We start from the raw sequence: 23,639 nt of genomic DNA, 5'->3' as shown, positions 1-23,639 counted from the left end.
GTGATGCAGATAATAGATACAGATAAAGATACACAGAGCGTACACGCGGCTCTGCGCATAGGGCCCTTCGAATCTGTTGACTAACTATATTGTCATTCTGCAACAGAAGCATGAACGTTGACAGGTACTCATTGCAGATATAGATAGGTATGTATGCAGCCTCACACAAAAAATACACGTATACTCTTTATTCAGAAAACATTAACTGAGCATTTACAAGGTGCTTCCTCTAGTAAGCGAAATTCAGCGGGACAAAGAAGGTTGAGACCGCCTTTGCTCTGAGCAGAGAGAGTTGGAATGCTTCATAAATGTTTCGAAATGTTGTTTCCTCTCCCTGGAAAGGAGCTAGTCATTCTTACCAAATGGGTGCTTTGTCTACGTTATCCGTGATTCTCATGGGAACCCTGCAAGGCTGATGTCATTTTCCTCATTTTATAGATAAGGAAACTGAGTGTCAACTAGATTAAATAATGTGGCCAAACCGCCCACCTAATGAGCGGCAGAACCCTGCTTTTGATTAAGGATTTTTTATTCCAAAACTCGAGGCTCTTCACACAAAACCTTTTTGCTCCACAAAATGAGGACTTAGGCAAGGGCAATCTGGGTCATATTCATGGGTGCCTGGAATGGATGTGTTATTGATAATATTTTATCCCCTTCCCATATCTATACTGTGTATATGTATATGTGTGGCATCATAGCATGTCATAATTTAGCATTTGCCTCATGTAATTTATGTTATTTTAAAAAAGGAGAATGTAGTGTCTTTGTCATTATCGTGATCATTAATCTTTTTACTCATGGAGTACCTTTAGGAGAAGACTCCAAAGAAAATATTGTTTTGTTTGTTTTTTTAAGGAATAAAGCAATGTAGAAAGGAACTGTGAGTATCTTCCTATTTTCTCTCCTCTTACATTCACTTACAAGAAAGTTTTTAAAGGTACATCATATGTAAAAAATATACTATACGCAACATGTATCCCCCCCCAGACTCTAAGCCAAAATTGTTGAATTTATATACATAAACTCAGCAGTCAGATACGATAGTCAGAAGCAAGTCCTCGGATATGGTGATGTGAGACGATGAGTAGAATGGGCGTGGGGGCTGTTGGTTGTTGGAGAATCTTGGATTTTGTATTGAACTGTCTCTTTTCTTAAAATGCAATGTTTGGATATTTTAACGTGCATTTCTCTCCTTTTGCATTTCTTTGGTGAGGTTCTGTGAAGTGGATTATTTGATACTCTAGGAAATATTTTTAGGTGTCATACTTTATTTAAAAATGTCATAGTCTGGGTTTTTTTGTGGTTTTTTTGGTGAGGAAGATTGGCCCCGAGCTAGTATCCCTCGCCAATCGTCTTCTTTTTGCTTGAGGAAGATTGTCGCTGAGCTAACATTTATGCCAGTCTTCCTCTATTTTATATGTGGCCTGACAAGCCAGAGTATGGCTTGACAAGCAGTGTGTAGGTCCGTGCCTGGGATCCAAACCTGCGAACCCTGGCCACTGAAGCAGAGCTTGTGAGCTTAACCACTATGCCACTGAGCCGGCCCCCAAATGCCAGATTCTTATGGAGAGGCAACATTATGCCACATACACAACAATAAGAGAACACAGACGAACAGTTTTTGAGTTAGTGTAGCCTTGCTCTCCCTTAGGAATCCCACTTTTAGCACCCTATCTTTTTGCCCCCAAAGATTGTATGGTTGTTTCTCTGACTGAAAATGCTGCTTGTAGCATTAAACCAAGAGTGATTCAAAGGTATTTTTCTTTCTTTCCTCTTCATTTTGTGGTTCCATTGTTCCATTAGTCTTATTTCTTGAGGCACTATAAGTTATAATAATTTATAGATTAGTAAATTAGAAGGTACATAGGATGAAGCTCTCTGCCAATTTTAACAATGGCCATGCTTTTCATTTGTATGCTGCTTTGCATATTTCAGAACATTTTCATATTCCTCCTTGCATTTGATCTAATTGTCTTCTGAAAAAACCTACTCTATCTCAAATATTTTTAAGACTAAGGGTAGAATGCCGATCTATTAGACTAACACAAGCTTTCTGATTATTAAGGGACTTTTTTTAATGCCTCAGAGAGTGGCTTAATGAGAGTGGTGGAGGGTCATTATTCCTACTCTAGTCGATGGGCCTTTTTGTCTTCTGAGCACTGAGTGTGGCAGATTTTTTTTTAACGTATGGCACCCTCATTCTTGCATGTTTCACGTCTTACACACCCCTTTCACTCACCTGTCTAGCTGTTAACCTTTTTTTTTTTTTTAATGTAGTGCCCTACAGGATATACTTTTTAAATGTCTGTTGAGCAAACCTAGCCAGAAAGCCTTGGTCCTGATACCATTACTTACACAAATAATTTTAGTTTACAGAATGACTTTTCTACAGGAATTCTTCACATTTTAAATGAGAGGGTTCAATAAAAATCTGCTTAGGAAAATTATTCAGACTTTCTGGAGATTTAGGTAGGCTTTTACTTTTTTAAGAATATGACTTTCCCCCCATAATCAAGCATCTAAATGGGTCTTAAACAGGAAGTGTTGCCTGTTAGAAAGAATTTTATTTCCTGGTGGAAGACAAGAAGTCTTTTTAAAAAAACTTCTAAATCTAGTGACTAACATTTTTTATGGTGCATTACAAAATGCTTCCATTTCCATGACATCATTTGATCCCTACAGCAATCTCATATGGGAGGCAATTCTGTTTTCTTCATTTTATGTAGAAGGAACCAAGATTCTGAAAGTGGTGGCTGGTCACACAGCTGGTAAATTGAGATCAGCATTTGCCCCAGGTCTTTGGACACCAATTCTTATGCTTTTCTTTATTCCTCATGACCTCTTTATATATAGGCTTGACTCTTGATTTTCCTGGCCAATAAATAAAGGAGTAGGTGACCAAGAAGAGAATCAGAGAATATCACAGTTGCAAGGGGTTGGTTAAGACCCTTCGTTTCCATTTCAGCTTACACAGGTTAAGTGATTTCTCCTAGGTCATTTGCTAATTAGTGGCTGAGCTTCCAGGAGAACCTTGAAAATGACATCAAAGGCATGAATTACATGTGTTCTTTGAAGCCACATGTCTTTTATCAAATGCCTGAATATGTCTCATGGAAACTTGGGCTTCTTTGAACGTAACTTGAATTAGAGCATTCTTGTGGACTCTCTGAGAAGTCTCAGACCTAATCCTTTTATCTCTGTGTCTAGCATTTTGTAAATGCTCAGAAATCCTTGTTGGTTGTAGTAAAATGTTAATTTCTGGTACGTAATTCTAAAGCAACACTTAGATGATATGTGGCTTTTAGGCCTGTTAGTTTCTCAACAACAGAGACACTCTAATGCTCAAATTTGAACATTAGATCATTTAAAGAGGATCTGAGCTTTGATAGAGCATTGATTTAGGTTTTATACCTCTTGTTTAGTTCCATATATTTGTTTGAGTCTGCACACAGTTCAAAGAGGAAAATTATCCAAAATATACTATATTATGACTTTTTGCCTTAAAAATACAATTTTTATACCATTACGATGCGTGTCATAATAACATGGTCATAGCTGAAGCTGTGATTTTACCATTGTATATTGATTTGTTGTCTTCATATTTGCAGATTTATTCCATAGATGAAGATGAAAAATTAACACCTAGCTTGGAAATTATCTTACCTCGTGATTTGGCAGATGGGTTTGTGAATAATAAACGAGAAAACTACAGATTTAAGTAAGTTTTTCTTTCTCCTTCTTTGTTCCTGTTTTCCTTTTGAACCGCCTCTTGGACTGCGTTCATGTCCACTGTGAAGTCGTTGGCACCATTTCTTGGGGAGAATGTAAAGCAGTTCCCGATCTCACATAGTAGATGGAATTCATGTTGTCTTTTCTCTGCTGCTCCCAAAGTTGAAAAGATGGTGTGTTTCTGTCTCTGAAGTGATATGCCAAGATCGTTCCTGTAGGAAATTCAGTGCAGGACTAAACTTTATTAAAGATACAAACTGAAGGTACAATTTGTGTTCTGTACAGGTGATCATTCTTTATCACATAAATGACATACAGATCTCATAAGCACATAGGTACACAGTATATCTGTACTGTCCAATATAACAGCCACTAGCCACATGTAACTCTTAAGCGCTTGAAACGTAGCTGGTCCAAATTGAGATGTGCTGTAAGTATAAAATATATTGAGGATTTTTGAAGGCTTAGTATGAAAAAAATAGAATGTAAAGTGTGTGAAGAATTTTTTCATATTGATCACACATTAAAATGATAAAACTTTGGATATATTGGGTTAAAAATATGTTATCAAAATTAATTTCACCTGTGTCTTTTAGCTTTTTTAAAAAAATGTGGCTACTACATATATACTTAGGTTTATGGATTGCATTGTATTTCTCTGGGACGGTGCTGGACTGCGTGGTTCAGGTGAAAAGTACCAAACAGCCACCCCTGGGTTGTCATCAGTGCCTTCGATCCAAATACTCTTCTAGTAGCCAAGCTTCAAAATTTGGAATTACGACTGTTTCATACTGTCTTTATTCTCCAATTTACAATTATTCCATTTCTTTTAATCCCCACTTTTGATTTTTGGAGAAGTTTGAGCCCAAGTTAAATCCATATTTGATTTCTGGCCCAAACTTAGGTGGTGGATTTCTGGGTCCTGCTGAAGAAGTCCTCATCCTTTCTTGCGTTTCTCTCTAGGCTGTTTACATAGGCCTTATTCTGAGACCGTTCCTGCCCTTGCCCTTTGGATAAAACCATCCCAGATATTTTTTATGGTTTTCTCTGTCTCTCTATCTGTCTAATTGTTATTTTCTTATTTTTTGTCTCATAAAGATTCTCTTTGGTCTTCACAACTCTGCCCTTTGTCTCTCATGTATATATTTCTCCCTCCACCTCCACCCCATTTCCTCTTTGTGTCTCTTTTTACTATAAGTACAAGCAGGATTGCTAGCACGTGATTGCATAGTGGGGTGATACTCACCTCATCTTTGTGACTCCTCATTGCCTTTCCTTCTATCTGTTAAGCAGTAGCCTTACTACATGACTTCCTTTTCTGAAGGGGGTATCCTCCCACTGAGGTAAGCATGCTACACACCTTAGTAGCTATGACATCGTGACACCTGGCCTCGGCCAGTCTCTGTAGAGCCACAATTTGCTAAAACATTTTATTCAGCATGATTCTGTTTGATTGTTAAAAAACAATAGACCATGTCTCTAGCTGCTGGTCCTCTCCAAAGTATTTATATTATGTAGATACAAATAGAGTGCATTTAAACATGTGCTTATTGAAAACGTGCTATTTGCTTGTCTTTAAATCTCTTAATCATTCTTTCTAAATCTCTGAATTAAAAATGTTCGTTTAGTATTTTAAATAAAGAAATTAAATAGTTAACTTATACATATCTTCAGAGATAAATATTTAAGCATTTTAAAGGTTGTTTTCCCCCCAAAAAATTCATTCAATTGGTAAATATTTGTTGACCATCCAGTGTGTGCTGTTTGAATGGCTAGGATTATAGCAGGGAACCCAACAAAGCTCCTGCTCTTACGGTCCTTACATTTTAGTGGGAGGAGACGGACAAGCAGATCGGTAAGTAAAATGTGTGTCCGAAAGTGTTAAGTGCCATGGAGAAACCAAGGTAGGGAGGGGGAACAGGAAGTGCTGAGATGAGGGGCAGCAAGGGGAGGGATGGTTGCGATATTTCACAGGACAGTCAGGGGAGGTATACAGGAAGGTGATGTTTGAACAGAGACTTGAAGGAGGTAAGGAAGCCAGATGGTCCAGTATCTGAGGGATGGGAATTCCAGGCTGAGGATATAGCAGGAGTGAAGTCCCTGAGATGGGAGAGTGCCTGGCATGTTTGAAGAAAAGTAAAGGGATCTGTGTAGCAGGAGAAGGGTAAGCCAGGGGGAGAGGGGAAGAAGAAGGTTACAGGGACAACAGAGTGGCCAGATCATATGGAGCTTTTCCCAATGTGCCATGGGAAGATCATGGAGGGTTTTGAGCAGAAGAATGAAATAATCTTATTTACGTTTTAGCAGAATCATTGTTGCTAACGTGTGGAAAATAGGCTGTAAGGGGGCAAGGGAGACCAATTAGGCTATTGCAAGGAAGACTGGGCAAGAAATTCCGGGAGCATGGGCTAGGTTAGTAGCAAGTGGAAATGTTGAGAAAAAGTTGGATACTGCATTTATTTTGAAGGTCAAAGTTGACAGAGTTTGCTGGTGGATTGGATATAGAGTGTAATGGAAAGAGAGGAGTCAAGGAAGCCCTAAGAGTTTTAGACTGAACTTTTAGAAGGATGGAGTTGTCCTTTACTGGGATGAGGAAGACCAGGAAGAACAAGTTTGGGGTGCGAAGAGATCAGCATATGCCAGGTTCAAAATAGAGTGTAGGAAGAGCCTACACAACTTCCTAATAAATGAAAGGACCTCCTAGGAATCAGGAAACTCAGGGTGCTTTATTGGTTAGTTCCAGAGCCATGAGTAAATTGCTTTATCTCCTTGGGCCTCAACTTCTTCCTCCATGGAGGATTAGACTGAACTTGTTGAATCTATGATTCTATTTTGTTCTTCAGTGATTTTCAGAAGCTAGCTGATTATAATGTCTTTTCAGTTTACTATGCAACTACATTATGTAAAATAAAATATTTGGGGATGATGATATTTGATGTTTAATGAAGCTTGTATGATTTATTGACACTCCTGCCGTCTCTTTGGTTTATTCGGTGGTAGATGTAATTCCTGTTACTTAAGGGAGTAGAGTTGGGGATTGATAATTGATTCCCTCAGTCATCATTGACCCGGTAAAAGAAGCAAATCAGCCTTATCATCATCCTCCTCAAAAGCCCCACTGCGTCTGTGCTCAGATGTCACAGTAGGCAGTGCCGTGACGAGCACTTGAGCAGCCACGTCCCCAGTGTTAAGTCTGAAGCTCTGATATACCTATAGGGTTTCGAGAAGTGTTCTGGGCACACTCAGCAAATATTGCTATCTAAGATATAACCTTCCCTGCTAAATGACGTCGTAGCCAGAGTGCCTGACAATGTCTCTTTGTATACATTTCATCACTTGCTTCTTCAAAAGGGAGGTTAATAAGCTATAGGGGTCTTTTGAAGTTAATGTTGATTAAAGACAATGAATTCCATTCCATTTTGTATTTCCAGCCCAGCTCCAGACGTCCCTCCGAACTCCTCCATAGTGACAGCAGTCCTACATTTCATGCCATCTCTGCTTTAATTGAACCTGTGCCCAATTCACTTGCATAGGCAGACACATAGACCAAAGGTTCTTAAACTACTCTGAAAGCTTCTTCGGATGGCCTCAAAGTGTTTGTTTTAGAGTTTTTGCTTTAAAGTGCCCCCCTCCTTTATTTTAAAAAGTTTTGAATGTACAAAAAAGGTGGAAGAATAATGTAATCAACTCTCCCATCCCCTTTGTGGGAGATTCGCAATTGTTAATATTTTGCCCTGTATGCTTATGCTCGCTCGCTCTCTCTTTTCCTCCCCCTTCTCCTCACCCTCTTCCTCTCTCCTCCTTTCCTTCTTCCCATCCCTTTCTCTCTCTGTCTCTTTCTTCATGATGTTTTAATGGGGCCATAATCGCTGGTAGCAACTTACCACACTGTAGAGCGTAGGTTGTGTTGTGTGTCTCCTGTCCCAAGTATTCCATTGTGCGTGTGATCCTGTACGAAGTGAAGTCTGAGTGCCATTGCAAGAAGGGTGAAATTGACACCATTCCACCCCACCACGTTCCTAGCCCTGCCAATCTGATAAAGACTCTCTTTGCAGAACAGGTCTATCTTAATTTATCTTTTGACTTTTGACTCATGATCAACAAAATGAAACAAAACCATCTTGAGAATTAAGTGGCTGATACAAGGATGCAGTCCCCTAATGAATGGAAAATAAACTTCTGTTCAAAATTTTAAACTGAAAATTTAAATGAAGTTCAATCATCATACATTTCACAGCTGTGTTCTTTTCTTATAGGTCAGACCTCAGAAGTTCTTTGGCTGTTTACATCCTGTCTCGGGTTTCCATTTCATGCACTTATCTAGATTTGAATTTGATGCCAATTGCGGACACTGTTCCTCTTGAGAGCTGAAAAACACACAGTTTATTATTTGGTTCAAAGCTGCTGCAGCTCTTCAGAGGGATTATTGTACAGATCTTGTCAAAGCAATACTGTTTACCCACCATTTGTATACAGGGGTACAACAGCGCAGTGTGGTTGGGACTACAGGGCGGACATTGTGTTAGCTTAGGTAGGCCCAGTGATGTAAAGATGGGGTAATTTACAAAGCTTTCAGGGAAAAAAAATGATTAATCCGATAGTGTTTGAAGGCTCAGCTTTTAAATAATTACTGTTTTCACATTTGCAGATTCCAAAGGATTTTTGATCAGGATGCAAACCAAGAGACCATTTTTGAAAGCATTGCCAAACCAGTTGCTGAGAGGTAGGATTTCCTATATTTTGTTCAGTGGGTTAGTGGTTTTTCGTCTTGTCTTCAATTCGCAGATAATTGTGGTAGTGTGCTTCAGTATATCAAGAATATACTCAGGCTACAGGGCATGTAGTGATGAGAACATTAATACCTTCTCTTCAGACAGCTGTTTGTTTTAGATTTAGATTCTGAGCCTCGAAACTAACCAGTGAGATAGACGGAATAGCTGTTATTACTCCCATTTTAAAAGACATGTAAATCTCTGAGGGTGGGAGAGATTAAGTGACACTGCTCAGAGTCGTGTGGCTAGTAGAGTCCTGGATGATTGCTAAGTCCAGTACTCTTTCCTCAGTACAGTATGTCAAACATACGGTTAGATGGATGAAAGAGGAGGAATGAGTGATACCTGGGAGGCCTAATAATGGTTGACCCCGCCCGACCTCAGGGTGATAACTACCTTTCAAAGCTTGGCCCTTCACTTCCAGGTCCCTTTTGTTTCGGTATATCCAGATAGTTCCAGGCTGCTGACGACTAGACCCAAACTCACATGAGAATATGAATAAATCAGAATAAATTATTAATATGTATTGGCAAAGTCTCCTTGGGAACACTCAAGCTCTTTGATAAGCACCCTCTCCTCTTATAGGAAATCCATATGGGAAACTAATATTAATAAAGTTGCTTTCTGATCCTGAAGTCATTTGGAGGATTTTAATAACCTAATAGTCCCCAGATATATCTACCTTTATGATTAAAATGAGAAATCTCTCTACTATCCAGCCCCACTTTTCAAGTCTAGTAATCAATATACCATTTCCCACAGACGTTGCTGGAAAGGCATTGCCACATTTTGTCTCTCAGACTCCTGTCTTATGAATCCTGCTCAAACCAGCCCTGCTCTTATAAGGCAGTCTTCCTTCACGGTGGGTGCAGTGGGGACAATACAGTCAATAGGTTTAAGTGATTTTAGTCATAGTCACAATCCAGTAACATCTCTTTAGATTGAATTCACGTCTCCTTGAATGGATTTCACACATTTCTGAAGTTCTCTTCCGTTTAGTAACCTTTTGGGTTATGTCGATTTTCAGATAGCTGATCTCATGTGTTTTATTTTGAAACTTTCTGAAATCCTTCAGGGAGGGGAGCTTAGTTTCTGTTTCGCAGATGTCTGGTTTTTCCTCCCTTCGCTGCCTCCCTCTCCCATCTTGAGCCCACTTCTCCCTCCAGCTCTTGCGCCTCTGCCTGGAATTCTCTTCCTTCAGAAATCTGCATCGTTGTTTCCTCAGTTCTTTGAATTCTTGGCTCCTATGTCACGCTCTCATAAGGCCTTCTTTTACTGCCTCATTTGAAATTGCGTTCCCTGTCACCCTTCTCTGTTTATCTATTATTTTTTAGCACTTAGCCCCATCTGACATACTATCTAGTCTGATTATTTCTTAGTGTTTTTTTGTCTGTCTGCCTTCCACTAGAACAAGACTCCATGAAGGCTTGGGATTTGTTTTCTTCACTGACTTAACAAAGACACCCAGCCCAGTGATGACAAGATTTCACAAATGACGGGCACGAGCATTTTATCCAGGCTGCTCACACTGGTCCTAGTGGATCTTATCTCCATCAAACATTCCTCTTTGTCCTTTCCAATACTTTTCTCCTTAGATCTCATTTTTCCTGAAACTATTTTTACTAATTTTATTTTTCTGTTAGCTGTATCAGGTTTATCTTTCTCAATCTCTTAATTCAACCGCCCTGTGTCAGTTTTTTTTAAATATGTGTCTGATAAATAAAACATAGCTGCCTTTTGCCTTTTTGGCCAAACTCAGAGTCCTTGATCTTTAATTGGTTCCTTTAACCTGTTTATATTTATTATGACTACTGTAATAGTGTTTGGAGCTATTCCTCCTATCTTACTTTTTCCATTTATAATACTTTGTGTTTTTTTCCTCTCTTGCTGTTTGTTGGTGTGACTGTGCTCTTCGTTGTTGTTGCTGCTGCTTTCCATTTTCTCTCTCAAGGTGTACATTGTACTTCAACACCTCTAGTGTAGTTTAAATTGAGGTATTATATGTAATTTTCTCAGTACCTAAACTTCTCTGTCTGTCTCTGTCTGTCTGTCTCTCCTCTCCCCCTTCTCCCCCAGCAGAGACCCTCACATGCTCTGACTGTACCTTTCCCGCCCTTCTACCACTGCAAGTGTTGAGAGCAGCTGGTAATTTCATTCTGGATTGCTGTGAATCATTTTATTATCAGCATTTATTTAAATTTATCTCCAAGTCACGTTTGTTTCCTTGCTCATCACTGTTTCTTATACTCACTTCTGTTTTTCGGTTTCCTTTTTAGTTTTGCTGGTAATCATCTTCCTGTAATTTTCTGGAGAGAGTTCGAGGTGGGAACTTTCTGAAGCCTGTCATTTACCTTCACACTTAAGTGTCAATCTGACTGGGTATAGAGTTCTAGGTTAAGAATTCTTTTCTCTCATAACTGTGGGGATATTGCTCTAGTCTTTTTGCATGCAGTGTTGCTGAATAGATGTCAGTGTCCATCTGGATCTTATTTCTTCCTAGGAAATGCCTTTTTTTTCCTTTCTAAATGATTTTAGGATTTTTTTCTTTTTCCTTTTTTTTTTTTTTTTTGGTTTGGTTTGGTTTTCTGGTGAGGAAGATTAGCCCTGAGCTAACATTTACCATCAATCCTCCTCTTTTTGCCAAGGAAGATTGGCCCTGAGCTAACATCTGTGCCAATCTTTCTCTCCTTTATGTGGGATGCTCGCCACAGCGTGGCTTGATGAGCAGTGCATATGTCCACACCCGGGATGTGAACCTGGGAACCCCGGGCTGCTGAAGCAGAGTGTGCGAACTTAGCCACTATGCTGCCAGGCCGGCCCCTTTTTTTCTTTGCTTTTATGAAATTCCATATCACCAAGTCTATTGATAGTCTAGGTTTGCCTATTTTTTCATATGTTTGTGTATTCTTGTCTCTCTTTCAACCATTTCAATCTGCAGACCCTAGTATTCAAGCTCAAAAGTCGTCCCATTGATAATTTCTTTGATAATTAAAAAAATTAATTCCTTTCCTCCAACGTATCTATTCTTTCTTTCTGGAACTTCTAGTTCCAGAACTACTAGTTCTATCCTTCAAATATTATAACTGTCTATTCACAGTTCCCGTATCGTTTTCTTTTGGTTGTGAGTTCTGGCAGAATTTGTTAGCTCAATCTGCCAGCATGGTAATTTGCTTTTCAGGCTGTATGCATTCTCTATCATCTACCTCTTAAATTTTTAATTTTTACGATTTTATTTTTCATTTCTAGGAAGTGAAAGAAGTCTATTCTTATTTATTCCCATGATATTCTCCCTTTTCCCTCTGAAGATAGTTGTTATTTTGAAACCTTGGCTTTTTCTCTATCCACTTTCTCTTTACACGTATGTTCTACTGTTGAGTTTGGTGCCTTGCTCTTGTAGAGATTTTCCTCAGACATTTGGTTGTTCTTAGTGGTGGGCTCATCTACGTCATCTCAGAGTTCTGTTGTTGGTTTGAGAATGCTGTTTCTGTTCACTGTTGCCCATCCTGGGGTCTGTGGGGAAGGAATGGCTTGTGCTGTGGGCGGGGTAGGCCCTGAGCTTCTCTGCTGGGCATGAGGACGCTCTTTCCTCCTGGGCGTTGCTTACCACCTCGGGCTCTGGTCACTGTCACTATCCAGGCTCCTCCTCTGCAGAAGCATGTGCTGCAATAGACAATGGACAGACAGAGGGAGGCAGACCCACAGTTTCCTCTGACCCATCTCTGAAGGAGAGGGTTATGAAGCAAATTCACTTACTACATGAAGACCCTGGGGGATCACTATTTCTATTGCCTTTAAATATGTCCTATAAAGTATGTTCACACTTTATGCGAACTTGAATTGTGTGACTCTGAAATGGTAAAACATAAAATATCAATAAAGTCTCATTTATACACAATATTTGAAGTAATATTTATCCCTGTAAATTGAAAACTATTTTTTTCAGAATTATACAATTTGGCAGGCCTGGTGAATGGAAACTGTGCCACTTTCGATGTTAAACAGAAATGCCTGCTATCCCCAGTGAGATTAGCCTTCAGCAACACATTCCCCACATAAATACAGCCGCTCTGCACAGGCCCCACAAAGCTGTTCTATTGTGTTAACACATTGTAGCTTAATTGTGGTTTCTGTGTATAATTAAAGCTAAATAAAATTCATCATATTTCTTTCCAAAATTCTGTAATTCAGGAATCTTACTAATTTAGACTCATCTTTTCCTACTTAATTCCAATCTGTGATATGACTGCAGAGCTGCATGACTAGTGGCGAGAATTTGTAAAGCCTTAAATTTGCATTATTGGAAATTACATAAAAGGATCTTTGTGGTTATTTATCATTTAGAACATCTCCACTAGGAAGTGCTTCATCCTTCTGCCTCTTCTGAACTTGGATGTTTCTGAAATATATCCTATGTGGTTTAATAACATGAAAAAAATACCTTTTATCATACTAATTTTGCTCATTGATTTTGGACTAATTTTGTATAAAGGTAAAATTTAGTCGGTCCATAGATGTGCATTGTGCATGGTATCGCATTGTATAAAAGAGTCCGTAGTTTTGTTTGATATCTTACACAGTGTCCTCCTTCTTAAGCAGGAATGCGTCGATCCTGGGAGGATGTGGCGGTCTCTCAGGGGATACGTGAAGCCACAAGTTAAACATGGCACATGATCCTTAAAGATTTAGGGAGAAAACTGAAGCCTAGACTTACCTGAGGTCCTATCTCATGCACTTGTAAATCTGCAGAATCCTAGTTTTCCAGCCAATCTTATGTTTTACCTAAAATCTTGGGATGTAGGAAATTTATTTTGTGTGCAGTGAGGGATTTTGGAAAAATTTGGAAATTTAGTGTTTTAGAGGAACGTGGTTTGACTAAAATGAATAGGGTGCCTACTGCCAGGAGGACTGGTTGTGCCAAAGATAGAGGACCCCATAGCTGGCACTGGACAGCAGAGGCATCTGCGTTGCAGCAAGGCCACCAGGTTGGTTTTTGAAAGGCTGGGAGTCACCTTGTGAACCGCTGCTAAAAGCCTCTGATTTCACCGATGATGAACAGCATCAAGTGCAGCCTTTCACTGTGTGCTAAGACGAGTACGAAGGGAAAAGGAAAGCTCCCAGGGCCACCACCTCAGACTTGGAGAGGGGTGTGTTAGAATGCTGGTACTCCTGTGCTCTGGCTGGGTGGGAGCCCAGGGCTTGGTAGAGGGGGTTTTCTCATGGGAGGGGCCAGGGCCAAGGCCCAGGAGGGCTGTCACCTGTGGTTCTAGGAAACAGGCTTTGCTGATGATGCTGTGAGTTGCATAGCCTACCAAGTCCTGCTGCACAAATGGAGAAGAGATCCTGGACCTTCAAGATGAGGAGACCAGAATGCGGGAGAAGAAGGGCCAAAAAAGAGTATCACAAAAAATATAATCAAATCTTACTAGTCAGTTATTCACCTCCGTGTACTCATGCTTCTACCTGATCTGGCTCAAAAAATTTGACATCAAGTGGAATAATCTGATCCCAGCCCCAGGCCTGTGACTGACTCACTGTGTGACTCTGGGTAACAACACCTGTCACTTCTGAATCAGTTATCCCCTCCGAGAAAGGGAGATACTAATAATACCAAGTTCACAAGGTTTTTTGGAGGATGAAAAGAAGCAGTGCCTATGAATGTGCTTTGTGACCTTCAATGCCCTGTTCAATCTAAGAATTGAAAAATTAGAAATCTTTATTCTTTTTGCCACTTTTAAAATATGCCCAGTGACTTCTGGCTCCAGACCAAGATGAAGTAGACACACTTCTCTCTATTCCTTTTAGTAAATACGGTTAAAAACTCTGGACATTATATATAAAAGAAACATAAGAATACTCTGAAAGGTGGAGAAAAGAAGGTAGAATGGCCAGGAGACCCCAGGACCTGAGGATGACGCGGTGGTGAGTTCCCTGGGTTTTTTTGCCTCATGTATCCCAGACTGGGTGCTGGAGAAACTGGCAACCCAGAAACACCAATAGGCTCAGACAAAATCACCAAAAAAAGACTGCTCTCTAGAGCCAGAGGACCAGGAAAGGGGCAGCCTAGTGAGCAGAAACTGTTAGATCCTAGTTGCCCTGTTTCTCCCAGCCACCATGGAAAAGCCCACGGCCCCAGCCCCACCCTGACAGCAAAGGCCTGGCTGTAACAGGGCACCCCATCCCCCACTGCCAGGTGGGATCAGAGGAGTGGGAGGACTTTCATCCCTACTTGGCGGGACCAGCTCCCTCTCCCCCACCACCAAGTTCACAGTGGAAGTCACGTGGAGATCCTGGAGTTCACCACCATCCAGCAGTCACAAGGCCTCCCCCACCCTGCTGTGGTGTCAGTGAACAGCAGCAAGGCGCCCCTCCCTCTCCTCTCCAGGGAGGTGTCAGCTGAGGCCTAAAGGGAGCCTGAAATCTCCCCTCCATGCATAGGAATGAGGCCCCTCTACAGGTGTCAAGAGAGGCAGGGTCGGGAACCTGGACCTTCACCCCCACCTGGCAGTGGTGAGATGGCCACTCCCTTTCCCCACTAGCGTGGTGTCATAGGAGGCCTGCTAAAACAGAAGGTAAAAGTATGACCTAGAATCTCATAACATAATACCTACAACTAGCCAGGCTACAATTGAAAATCATGCATCAAGTGTGAAATATCAAGAACCAAGAAAATGTCAACTTGCATAAGAAGAAACAATTGACAGATGCCAGTGTGTAGGTAACACAGGTCTTGGAATGATCTGACAAAGATTTTAAAACAGCCATCATAAAAATGCTTCAACAAGCAATTATGAACATGCTTGAAACAAATGAAAGATAAAGTCTTGGCAAAAAAATAGAAGCTATAAAAAAGAACCAAATGGGAATTTTAGAACTGAAAAGTACAGTAACTGAAATAAAGTTGGTGGATGGGTTCAACAGCAGAATGGAGAGATCTGAGGAAAGAATCAATGAATTTGAAGATGTAACAACAGAAGTTATTCAATATGGATGACAGAAAGAAAACAGACTGAAAAAAAAAACCCAAGCAAACAGACCCTCAGGGAACTGTGAGAACTATGGCCAAAGGTCTGACATTCATGTCGTCGGAGTCCCAGGAGAGAGGAGAAAGAAAGTCGGGTTGAAAAATATTCAAAGAAATCATAGCTGAAAATTCTCCAAATTTGGCAAAAGGCGTAAACCTAGAGCTTCAAGAAGCTGAGCAAACCCCAAACAAGGTAAACTCAAAGAAGTCAAACCCAAGACAAATCGTAGTCAAATTTCAGAAAACTAAAGGAAAAAAAACCCTGAAAGTAATGAGGGAGAAATGATACCTATAGGGATAAAAAAAATTGAATTAGTAGCTTTCTCATCAGAAATCATAGAGTCTAGAAGAAAGAAGCAGAATGTTCTCCAGCACTGAAAGAAAAGAACAGTCTGTGTAACGTAATTATCCTTCAGGAATAAAGAGGAAATAAAGACGTTTTCAGACAAAGGAAAACAAGAAGAGTTGCCAGCATGCCTACCCTAAAAGGAGGGATAAAGGAAGTTCCTGAAAAAAGGGAAATGAAAAAAGGAATGAATCTTGAAATACTAGAAAGGAAGAAAGAACAACAGAAAGAGTAAAAATATGCATTAATGAGCTTTCTTTCTGTTGAGTAGAAAAAGCTATGTCTGATGAAGCAAAAAATAAAGCATTGTCTAATGACGATTATATTATGAAGAGGGGAGGGGAGAGGAACTTAAAGGTAAGTAATGTCTCTACACCTCATTCAAACTGGTAAAAGTCGGCGTCAGTAGATCTGTGTGGTGATGGAATAGTTCTGTATCTTGACTCTAGTGATGTTTACTCAGATCTACACGTGACAAAATGGCATAGAACAACACACACATATTGTACCAATGTCGGTGTCCTGATTTTGATAATATGCTATAGTTATGCAAGATGCAACCATTGAGGGAAACTGGGTCAGAGTACACAGAACCACTCTGTACTCTCTTTGAAACTTCCTTTAAATTTATAATTATTTCCAAAGAAAGCATTAATATCCCAGATATGAAAATTTTAATGTCATTTGTTCTGTGATGTTCTGTACATTAAATACAGTAATCTAAATTATTAGACTAGAACTTCTCCTCCATGGGACTCAATAAGGCTAATTCCATTTGACATTCTCCAAACACGCCTGCTGGTAAACACTCTATTTTTCTCAAAATTGACTTTCAAGCAGAAAACACTGGTCACCATTGATTTATACAAAACCCCATTGGCTCCCCCAGATCTGTTCAACTTCCGGCTACAATTTCACTTCACCAGATGCGTTGTTTAAACGTGCATCTGTGCGTGGCTCTGCTTCCTGCTACAGTGAAGTTCCCGATAACGTTACATTTCTGGCTTTTGTGATATTACTGTTATTCTTAAATTTAAACTTTTTTAAGTATGTTTTCAACTGAATACATGATTTTGTGGTTAAAAACAGGAACACATTATCATCTTAAAACCATGAAATTATACAAGATAATGACTTTGAGGTGCTCCACCAAGATCTTAACAAGGAAGAGATAATGTTGCCGTCCAACTTACAGCTAGGGAACTTGGAGAAGCATCAGGAGCCCATCTAATGAGCATAGATTGTACTCAGGATGCACGTTTAAAATATGGATTTTATTGTAGTAAGTAAACAAATGAGTCTAAATCTGGATGTCTCTTCTTAAGAATGGCTGATCAAGAAATTGCATGATATCATCATTTTTGCAATAACTACAAGTTAAAGCTATTTGTAATTCATTTGATAAAAATACCTCCATAAAAATGGCCTGAGAATCGTATGAAGCGATTTGATTGAGGGGACTTTGAGCTCCGACAGAGCGTATACGTGTGATGAAAATCACTGAGTCGGTAGTAAGGTAAAAAGCATTGCTTGAAGACAGTAGAAGGGATTGACCAGTGGGTCAGAGGTGCTCTCACAGTATGTGACTCCTTAGCTAGAAGATACTTGTCTTAAGCTTGTGCCCCCCACAAACAGATCCTGAGTTTAGGATTCGAGTGAAAGCAGTTTACTTGGGAGGCGATCCCAGGAAGCACCAGTAGGGGAGTAGGGAATTGAGAAAGGGAGGGAAAGGAAGCTACTATTAGGACCATTAAAGAGCAGGTTACCACTGGAGGCAACTGGGACTCAATCCCACAGGTATTCTCTGGGGAACTGCAAGGGACTCGCCTCAGAGTTGTCCCACCCAGGGGCAAAGAGGCTCATTTGTATGTAACCACTCCTGTCCGTCACTGCTTGGGGGCTGCTTCTGGGGTGTTAACACCTTGGTACTTGCAGCCTCACCTGTCTGTGAATTAAATAAGCACCTTAGGCAGGGTGAGCATGTGGGCAGAGAGCCACAGGCCCCTGCAGGAAGAAGCCGTCAGCATGAATGGGAACAGGGAGCTTGTGTAGACGGGGTGGGAACACCGCTCACTTTTGGTGCAATATACCCATGTTCCTCCCACTTGTAGCCTGAAAACTTCTGGGCTTCTCTCCTTAGCAATTACCCTGACAGACAAACAGATTAGAACAAAATCCAAAAGAAAAAGAAAACCACTGTTGGTTGTATTTCCATTTTATGTGAGGTTGGGTTCTTAAAACATTGTGATAGCAGAATGGATAGGAGAAATTATCTGCATGCTGAGTACGGGCAAGAGCTTTCCTCATTTCTTCCCAATATTCTGAAATTTACATACTCAGTATCATTTTGCCCATTAATCCTTGAGGATAATAGGAAACTCCCCTTATTCATAAATAATGAAAAACATTGTTTTTATGTTGCTCTTCCTCAAACACACCAAGTATGTTGCCAACTCAGAGCCTCTGCACTTGCTGTTCCCTCTGCCTAGAGCTCTCTTCTCCCAGGTTTGCTCCTGGCTTATCATGTGTCTGTCCAGACGTCCTAGTGAGACCTTCTGTGACCATGCTGTGTAACATAACAGTGCTCCCCCCACACTCCGCTCTTCTAGTGCTCTGTTTTTCTTTATAGTCTGTATCACACCTAACATACAGTATGAGCGTGTACTTGTTATATTTGTGTATGGTCTGCCTCCACCCACTCGGATGTCAACCTCGTGGAGGCGAGGACTCCTTCTGTTCCCTGCTGCATCCCCAGGTCCTGGAACACTGTCAGGTGTATACTGGACACTCAACGAACATTTGCTGAGTGAGAGAATTAGTGGGAAGAGGATTATCCTTGAGGAGCCATAGCCTTCCCTTTGTTGCTGAATGCATCAGGATGGGCATTGTTGCTTATAAAAGGGATTTTACTCTTGGTTCCTTGCTGAAGTATTTTTTGGACAGAGGCCTTTTCAGTGAATCTAAAATAACACTATAGGTAGCTGCTCTTTCATCTGGTCTAGTGATTCCCAAAGTGTGGTCCCTGGACCAGCAGCATCGACAACACTTGGGGTCTTTGTAGAAATGCGTATTCACAGGCCTCACCCAGCCCCACTGAATCAGAGCGATCTTTGTTTTAACAAGCCCTCCAAGTGAGACTGATGCACACTGAAGTTTGAGATTCACTGACCTAGGCTTAAAGCTTAACCCACCCTGGGAGGGGCGTGGGGCCGGGGACAGAGGGCACTCACGGTGTTTGTCTTTAGTGATATCTTTCCCAGAGATCTGAGGTCTACTCTAAACAAGTTTACAATTCTGAAATTGGTGTTTGTTTGTAATTTACATCCCACTTATTTCTAAAGTAAATTCTAGCACCTTATCCTAAAGCCTGGGCAGGCTTCCCAGGCATGAAGTAGGGGCGTGGGTCCCCAGGCTCAGAAGGATACCCCTCTTGGTTTAATACTCTGTCATTAATATTTATAGGACAGTTAAAGAGTAGCAGAGAAATCAGAAACTATTTGGACTAACTTAGGTACTTAACTGATTACGATTATTTTTTAGGAATTGAAACATTTTCTCTAAAGAAATAATTGTGGGAGACCATGTAACATATTGATTAAGACTGTGGATTTTGGAATACAAGCATGCTTCAGCTCCCAACTTTAATAGTTAATAGCTGTGTGGCTTTGAGCAGGTTACCTAATGTCTCTATAACTCAGTTTTTTATCTGTAATAGGGAAATTGATACCATAATATAATTCATTTGTCATGGTGATCAGATGAACTATACATGAAAAACACATGCCCCAGTACCTAGTACATGCTCAGTAAGTATTAGCGATCATCTGTTTTTTGTCTCCCCACGAACATTTTTACAGAAAAAGATTTTTCATTCCCATTCAGGATTTTACCAAGTTATGAATGTTTTTCTTTATGGATTTTTTTCCTTGACTGTTTTTAGATTTGGTTTCTCCTGAGGCACAAGTTTGCAATTTTATCATAGATCTTTATTTCAGGACTTGAGGATGCATTCACAGATAATCCAAAGATATTTCTAGTTACCATTATTCACTTTAATATCTTCCGAAAGAATGATACACAAAGAAAGCAAATGGAATGCAAAGCCTTCTGGGAAGTCCTTCCTACACAAATGTGTTATGATTGATTAAAACTGGTGATATTTTTACTATAGTTATTTGAATTTATAATTGACTATGGCAAAAAGCATAACTATACTTAAAATATGTTGTTTAAGTTGTTGGGGAAAATATAGCAGTAAATTTATCTAGTGCGTTGTCACTTGTCAGTCTAGATGTCTTCCTCATTTGAAAATTGCTTTACTTGGAACAGAGCTCTTTTAGCAGAATTTCTGTCATTCTCGGTGAATTTTGCCTTTCTTTTTATGCTTGGGCATGTGTTTTTGGTCAAATTTTTGCTGTACTTCTTGCTAAATAACATGAATAAATTTACTTATTATTTGATAACAGTGATAGTATATCTCCTTTTCTGTAGAGCTTGGCCAATCTTATAGCACTTTCACATGTACTGTCTCAATTTTTACAATAACCCAATGAGTACATAGGTATTATTATCCCCATTTTAGATGAGAAAACCAGGGCATTAAGCATTGAATCGACTTCTGCAGGGTCACACAGTAGTTCGGCTGTGGAGCTAAGACTAGGGTAGATCTTCCTTTCATAGTCCTTGGATCCTTACATTGCTGTATCACACAGCTACGTTTATGCATTTCATTCATTTCACTGAAATCACCCTTGCTAAATTCACCGTGAAATCCATGTCAACAAATCAGTGGACATCTTTCAGTCCTCATCCTATTTGACCTTTCAGCATTATTTGACAGTATTAACTCTTTTCTCCCAACCATTATAAATAGTCAAAGTTGAGATGTTTGTTTTGTCTTGGTCGGTCTTTGGGGTGGGGGGTGGCTGAGAGGTCAGAGGCAACTTCTCTTTTACTTCCCACCTCCTGGATTTTTCCTCCTTGTGCTCCGGATGTCCATGATCTCTGTATGGTCCTTTAAGTACCACACCCTTTACCCATACTCTGTCCAGTTTTCCTGTGCTCCAAATGACATTTCTTCCTTTCGTCCATAAAATGCCTTCATTCAGTGTAGCTATTCTCAGAAGAAAACAGCTAGATTAGATAAACTGAACTTTATTCATCACTCATTCAGCTAACATTTATTGAGTGCTAGCTATATATCAGGCATTGCAAGTAAGTCTTAACTTTCTTAGAGGAATTTTTGTTATGAAGAAAGATCTTTTTTCTACCAAAATTAGGCCAAGACTGATGGAATTTCAGGCACAATACACTGAAGTGAAAGATATTAAGCTGTATGTCAGAAGACATTTTGAACAAGGGTTCAGTTATGTCATTTCCATGCCCGTCATCCTCAACAGATTCTAATAAGGGAATACTGTCCCACCCAGAGTTTCCGGTGGGGGTGAGAGTGACCCTAGGGAGGTCTGTTGTAACCCTGTGACATTGTCCCCAGCAGCCAGGGCCGATGGGGTCAGAAGAAGGACTCTAAGTCAAGGACAGCCATGCAAAGGCTGCCCATGTCTTAGGAGGTGGACCTGGGGCTAAAAGTGTTGCCCAAATAGAAATAAGCTGGGGCCATTGGAGTGTCACTCTTGGCAGTGTGAACTGGAAAGTTCTGTGCACGGTAGAGTGCTGGCAGCAAGAGCAGCAGCTGAAAGCCCGTCGGGTGGAGAGTGAGAACTGGAGAGGTCACTGGGGGCTACAAGGGAGGACAGTTAGGAATCAGCAGAGGCTCTGACCTACACAGAGGTACCGAAGGAGAAGGTCCTCAGAGATCTAGAGGCTTGGTGGAAATCCCTGTTTCCACATGCACTTATAGTCTTAGAGTTACCCTCCTTCCCTCCGTTTTTATTCTTGCAGCCAATCCATCTAATTAAATCAGCATTGCATTCTATATGTAGACTGGATGTACTTTGTTTATGCTTAATTTATGCCTGAATAAAGATATATACATTACTTTTTTCCCCCAATTTTGTTGAGGTATGACTGACAAAATAAAAAGTGTATGTATTTAGGTTGTACAACATGATGTTTTGTAAAAAATTACTTTTGAGGATTTTGAATGTCCAAAAGCAAAACAGTAGTTGTGAAAATCAAGTTTAATGCTTGACTCAGAGGAATTTGTTAAGTTTACTTCTCTAATGTGAAATACAAAAATCTATATTCTTCACTAGTGACTGCAGGTGACACATACTGTGTCACTTCTCTGCTCAAAACCCTTCAATGGCTCCCTACTTCATTCAGAGCAAAAGCCCAGCTCTTTGTGATGGCCTAGAAGCATCTCCAGCTTCATGGGCCTGGGCTGTGCAGTTGCTTGGGACCCTGCACTGAAAAGGGCCCCATGTGTGATTTGATCTTCTGTTGTTGCTGTCTTGAGCTTCTTCATAATTTTCTCTTTGAACTTGCATTTTGTAAGTGAAGTCCAATGGGACAAAGGAGCATATTCCCGGAGAGAGGAGGTCCCTGGAGCAGCTGCATGCGCACGTGGTTGTGGTCCAGCAGCAGCTTGCACACATGTGGGCTCGGGCACGGCAGGCAGCGCTCATGCCATAGGGTTTGGTCAGCTGTGCACTGCACATCTGGGAACAGTTCAGGGCGCCATGCGACCCTGAGGGGCAGGCACTCTGGGACCTGGACCCAGTTAGGCAGTAGCGACCATGGCAGCATCAGCAGAAGGGCAGCATGGCCACACGAGAGGGTAGGGGCTTCCCAAGAGAGCAGCCCCAGGACAGCTGTGGGAGGCTGGCTGTCCTGTGGGTCCCCAGAGTAGATCCCGGCAGCGGCTGATATTAACTCTCTGTCCTCAGCACCCGGACAGAAACTGCTGGTGTTCAGGCAGCAAGCTTTATCAGCAAGTTATTACAGAATAAAAGTGGACATATGGACATTGCAATAAAGCACATCAGAAAGTTGTTAGAATTCTTCAAAGAGATTAGAATTTTCAGTTTCCAAAACTGCTGTGACATTGTAAAGCAAATATCTCCAGGCTTAGAAATAGAAATTAAATTTAAAGATCATCACATTCAACAGAAAAGGACACTATTTACATATAAAGCTTCAGATGAACCATTAATGAAGAAGACAATTTTGAAATTAAGTTTTCTTTGTAGTCATAGATACAGTGGTAGAATACATAAACAGGTGCTTTGAATTATGTACAAATGGTAAAGTAACTTTCAGTTACTCGTTCAGCCTCTGCAAGTTACAGGAGATGTCAGAGGAGACATTACAATGCATTACATATATTTGCATTTAAAATTAAATTCAAGCTTTCGTGAAGCTGATTTGTATGAGGAGTTAAATTTTTTTAGAGAAATTCTTTTCTATGATTCATCAGTTTAGATATACTAAAATTTGTATTTTGAAATAATTTATAAGAAATTTATCTCAATGTTGTCATAGCCTATAAAATACTAACAGCTCCAGTAACAGTGGCATCAGCAAAAAGATCTTTCTCAAGATTAAAAATTATCAAGAATTATTTGTACAGTACATCCCTATGATTGACTTATTTTATAACTGGAAGTTTGTACATTTTGACCACCTCTGCCCACCATGGTGACCATAGTTAATAATACTGTGTTGTATATTTGAAAGTGGCCAAGAGAGTAGATGCTAAAAGTTCTCATCATAAGAAAAAAAAATTTGAAAAAGAATCGTTTGTGATCTTGCGTTTGCTAAGAGCTTTCAGTTATATCAAATGAAAATGAAGTTGCTAAAAATATAA

General features: G+C 40.3%; 1 protein-coding gene and 1 long non-coding RNA gene across 5 annotated transcripts in view; one reads left to right on the top strand and one right to left on the bottom strand.

The window, feature by feature from the left end:
* KIF6 (kinesin family member 6) overlaps nt 1-23,639 on the top strand; it is a 371,457-nt gene that overhangs the window by 697 nt on the left and 347,121 nt on the right. For all 4 annotated transcript variants that reach the window (XM_070244518.1, XM_070244517.1, XM_070244519.1 and 1 more), the window contains exons 2-3: nt 3,612-3,721; nt 8,381-8,455. In XM_070244518.1, coding sequence (XP_070100619.1) covers nt 3,612-3,721; nt 8,381-8,455 — 185 coding nt within the window. The remainder of the gene's footprint in view (nt 1-3,611; nt 3,722-8,380; nt 8,456-23,639) is intronic.
* On the bottom strand, nt 840-7,966 carry LOC138919505 (uncharacterized). The gene is made up of 2 exons (XR_011429719.1): nt 7,617-7,966; nt 840-3,944 (listed from the first exon to the last, which is right to left on the bottom strand). It is a non-coding gene; the product is annotated as an uncharacterized lncRNA (long non-coding RNA).

Source organism: Equus caballus, chromosome 20 (assembly GCF_041296265.1).
Source record: "Equus caballus isolate H_3958 breed thoroughbred chromosome 20, TB-T2T, whole genome shotgun sequence".
Taxonomy (NCBI): domain Eukaryota; kingdom Metazoa; phylum Chordata; class Mammalia; order Perissodactyla; family Equidae; genus Equus; species Equus caballus.
The sequence above is the reverse complement of the archived record's forward strand: the minus strand, read 5'-3'. Positions and strand labels throughout refer to the sequence as shown.